At 42.4% G+C, this 4347-nt stretch overlaps 1 protein-coding gene across 1 annotated transcript in view; it reads left to right on the top strand.

Annotated features, from left to right (window-relative positions):
• LOC107575408 (equilibrative nucleoside transporter 4-like) overlaps positions 1–4347 on the top strand; it is an 18549-nt gene that overhangs the window by 4668 nt on the left and 9534 nt on the right. Inside the window, exons 2-6 of the mRNA XM_016261787.1 lie at positions 1996–2121; positions 2711–2842; positions 2958–3071; positions 3208–3336; positions 3424–3498. Of these exons, the coding sequence (XP_016117273.1) occupies positions 1998–2121; positions 2711–2842; positions 2958–3071; positions 3208–3336; positions 3424–3498 (574 nt within the window). The 5' untranslated portion in view covers positions 1996–1997. The remainder of the gene's footprint in view (positions 1–1995; positions 2122–2710; positions 2843–2957; positions 3072–3207; positions 3337–3423; positions 3499–4347) is intronic.

Genomic DNA, 4347 nt, shown 5'->3' with positions numbered 1-4347 from the left:
GGGAGCACGGTGGAGCTGATGGATCGATGGGTGACGGTGGAGGCGAGGGAGCTAGGAGCCGAGGTGGAGCCACTGGGTCTACAGACCGAGGCAGAGTCCGGGCCTCGGAGGCTGGAGGCGAGGGAGACTCAGACCATGGTGACGCTGGAGGAGGCCGGAGCGGGTGGTAGTGCGGGCATTTTTGAGGAGCGGGCACTGGAGAGAGCTCCTGGGCTGGAGCCCTTCCTGGGCGAAACTGGGGATCAGGAGCCCTTCCTGGGCTGGACTAGGGATCAGGAGCCCTTCCTGGGCTTAATGGGGGATCAGGAGCCCTTCCTGGGCTGGACTGGGGATCAGGAGCCCTTCCTGGGCGATCAGGAGCCCTTCCTGGGCTGGACTGGGGATCAGGAGCCCTTCCTGGGCTGGACTGGGGATCAGGAGATCTCTCCTCCTCGATTTGGCACTGACCGCCCTCCATATTCTGCTCAACCTCAGCCATGATGCAGGCGGCGGAGCTCCTCTCCGCGCTCACACCATCCACGGATTGCTTCCTCGTGGTGGGCACTGTCACCGGCTCTCGCACCTGGTCTGACGTGTTGGGCTCCATATCCGAGGCGATCCTCTTCTCAGCCGTGGGGCTTTGCTCCGGCTCGTGGATCGCGGCGGGAAATGGCTCTCCGTCATCGGTGGGCTCAGGTTTATGCTCCGTACCACGGGGAGATGGTGTGCTGGGCTCAGGGTCCTGAGTGGGGCTGGTGTTGTTGTCCGCGATGTCCACGGTCAGCTGGGACTTGCAGGACACCAGCACCCACTCGATGAAGGCGGCGAGGCTCTCTCGAGGACCATCCCCAGACAACTGTGCTCGTGTGGTGGCGTTTAGTCCAACTTGATAGAAGCCACAGAGGCAGTTGTCCGGGTAGTGCGTGAGGTGGGCCAGGGACAGAAAGTTGTTGGTGTGGTCCTCAAGAGAGCGTTCCTCCTGCTCCAGCTGGAGGATTTGGAATGCGTGGGAAAAATATATAAAAAAAGAAATAAAAACTGACAAAAACTGGACAAAACAAAGGAGGGAAAAGACACCGCTATACTATACGTTTAGGTCGGTTATTCTCTCACGGTCCAGGTGTGTGGAGGCAGGCAGGATGACGAGGACGACAAGAATTCAAAAGAAGGATATTTAATGTAGCAACAACAAGGCAGAGTCAGACACACACTCAGGGTAACATTCACAATAACCGACAGCACTGGAATACAAGAGACAGGAACAGATATAGGGCAGTTAACGAGGGACCGACAAGTGAGCACAATGAGGTGATTAACTAATAATTAGACGGGCTAAACCAACACAAGGGGAAGAAACCACAACAAACAGTCCACAGGGGCATTAGAGGGGCAAGTTGTCACACTTTTTACTCCAGTTAATATTTCTCTGGTTAAGTGTATTTTTAATGTCAATATTCAAGTGAATTTAGATATCACTACATTATAATGTGCAGCATGAATGAATTATTTAGATATGATAGAGAAAAAACATTTGTCCTCTCTATACTAGCATCTATATGCACACATACACACAAATTTATTATGTGATTATTTATGTTTGTTATTATTTGTTATTTTATAAGCATACATGTAAATACATATGCATTTCTATTTATTTATACAGTTATATATAGAGTAAATAATGCATAAATCTGTACATAAATCTACTGTTCCAGATTCATACACATTATTTATTGTTAAGTTTTTACTATTTAAATGTTTTTTTGTTTGTTTGTTTTGTTTTGTTTTTTCTGTTCTCATGTCAGATATGTATGTATGTATGTATGTATGTATGCATGTATGTACCAGGAGCACCTTAAAAAAACACAACAAATTCCTCGTGTGTTTGCACACACCTGGCAAATAAAGCTAATTCTGATTCTGATTCTAATTCTGATTCTGATGACAATCCCAATGAATTCATATGTCTCTTGACAGCATGAAATTTCCCATGTGTGAATTCTGTCATTTTTCCAGATATGTACTCCGAGGAGTGGAGCAGGAATCGGCAGGGTAGAGAGAAGTCTGTGATCACGAATTTCAGCTTTAGTCAGCTGCCAGACGAGGAGAAGATGGGTAGGATAAAACCGCACAGTGCTCAGGGTGAGTTACAGATATGTACAACACAGCTTATATCAAGCAATAACCGGGCCATAAAAAAATTGCACATATGTAATAATGCATTAAATTGCACTTACAAAATGCAGTCAGTGCATATATATTTATGCATATGATGCATGCATGAGGTTATCATTGATATGGATATGGATATGGATATGATGCTTGAATTTCCCAAAATTCAATTCAGTTCCCTTTGACATGCATTACCATCCAATACTTGAAGTTTCCTCTGAGATTTTAAGTGAATATTTCAATTATTCAACAGCACATACATTCATGGTTCTCCAATGTTGGTTTGTAATATTTATAATAAACAATAAAAATATTGAATATCTTTTTGGTAATTTTTATTTCCATTGTTTGAATTTTAAAATAATTCATTTTAATTATTAGCTTTTTTGTCAAGTCACAAACCCCCTGGGGTTTACAAATCCTATTTTGGGAAACCCTGCATTAGTGTAAGACACCATCATGCACAACAAAAAAGAGCTGATTTTTATGTATAGATAACAGGCCTTAGCTGCTCTGTCATTCTGGTTGCTATTCATATAAGCTCATGTCTTATTTTCAGACTCAGAGGAATCCATTCCTGATGATCGCTACCATGGCATCTACTTTGCCATGCTGTTGGCTGGTGTCGGCTTTCTGCTGCCATACAATAGTTTCATCACCGATGTGGACTACCTCCACCGCAAATTCATAGGTGTGATGCAACCTGTCGCACATCACAGGAAAGACTAAATTAAATTCTCAGAGCTGTAGGTGGATAAGCGATAACTATGCATTGCACAGTCAAAATACTTCTCTTCCATTGTCAGGCACCTCTATTGTGTTCGACATGAGTTTGACGTATATTCTAGTGGCTCTCAGTGCTGTCATTGTGAACAACGCACTCGTGGAGAGACTGAGCTTAAACACTCGCATCTGTGTGGGTGAGAACATGCAAAAACCACCTCAAAATATTAATAAAATTCACAAGCTCTTTCGCACCATTTTCTATGCATACGCACACACATATTCTTATTATTCAATTGCAAAATCACTAAATATCCTGTGTTGTATGAATAGGATATCTATTTGCATTGGGACCTTTGGTGTTTGTGAGTGTATTTGATGTCTGGTTGGAGCTGTTTGACACTCAGCAATCCTATGCTCTTACTCTGGCTGCAATTGCCATTGTTGCATTTGGATGCACAGGTGAATATATACAAGCAATCATGCTCTTTCCATCGGCCTACATTGTGCTTTTGTGTTCTGTAAACATTGTCCTTTTGACCTTTACAGTGCAGCAGTCCAGTTTCTATGGTTACACTGGGATGCTACCCAAGAGGTACACACAGGGCGTGATGACTGGAGAGAGTGAGCTGAACTTCCATCACCACATAACTGAAATTATAACCATTATATTAGAATAAATTTAATATTTACTTCACATTATTGTACCCCATTCTCATTACCGTAATGCATTTTTTTAGTCATATCGTTATCAATAAAGATTCTCAGTAATTTAGTAATAGTAATTAATATAATAATTAAAGGAATAGTTCACACAAAAATGAAAATTTACTGAGAATTTACTCACCCTCAGGTCATCCAAGATGTAGATGAGTTTATTTCTGCATCAGAAAATTTGGAGAAATTTAGCATGACAACACTTTGAACAATGGATCCTTTGCAGTGAATGGGTGCTGTCATAATGAGAGTCCAAACAGCTGATAGAAACATGAAAATAATCCACAAGTAAACCACACCACTCCAGTCCATCAGTTAAAGGCACAATATGTAAGATTTGTTTTATTAAAATATCCAAAAACCACTAGAACAGTGTTATATATTTTGCTGACTTGTGTACTTACATTATCCCAAATGTTTCAAAGAATGTTTAAATCCAGAGAAATAAGCAATTTTAACTAGCGACACGGACCGTGTCCATAGTGTCATTGTGTCGCCTGCCAATGACGTCATAACCCCTCGATTTCCAGTTTTGTTTTGTAGAAAACATGGAAACACCAAAGACTCTTTAATATGTTGTGCGTTTTAATAGACCGGTGACGACCACATAGAGTAGCATTATAACAGAACTTTCAAACGTATCTAGTATGGTAAAACAGCGCTGCTTTTTCCCCCACATACACACGACCGGAAGGAGCGGAAGCGGTCGACTGTGGCATAATAAAAGCTCCGCTGCTTTACCCCACATACGCACGA

The sequence above is a fragment of the Sinocyclocheilus grahami genome, unplaced genomic scaffold, assembly GCF_001515645.1.
Source record: "Sinocyclocheilus grahami isolate Dianchi unplaced genomic scaffold, SAMN03320097.WGS_v1.1 scaffold2619.1, whole genome shotgun sequence".
Lineage (NCBI taxonomy): Eukaryota > Metazoa > Chordata > Actinopteri > Cypriniformes > Cyprinidae > Sinocyclocheilus > Sinocyclocheilus grahami.
This window is presented reverse-complemented; position numbering and strand designations above follow the sequence as displayed.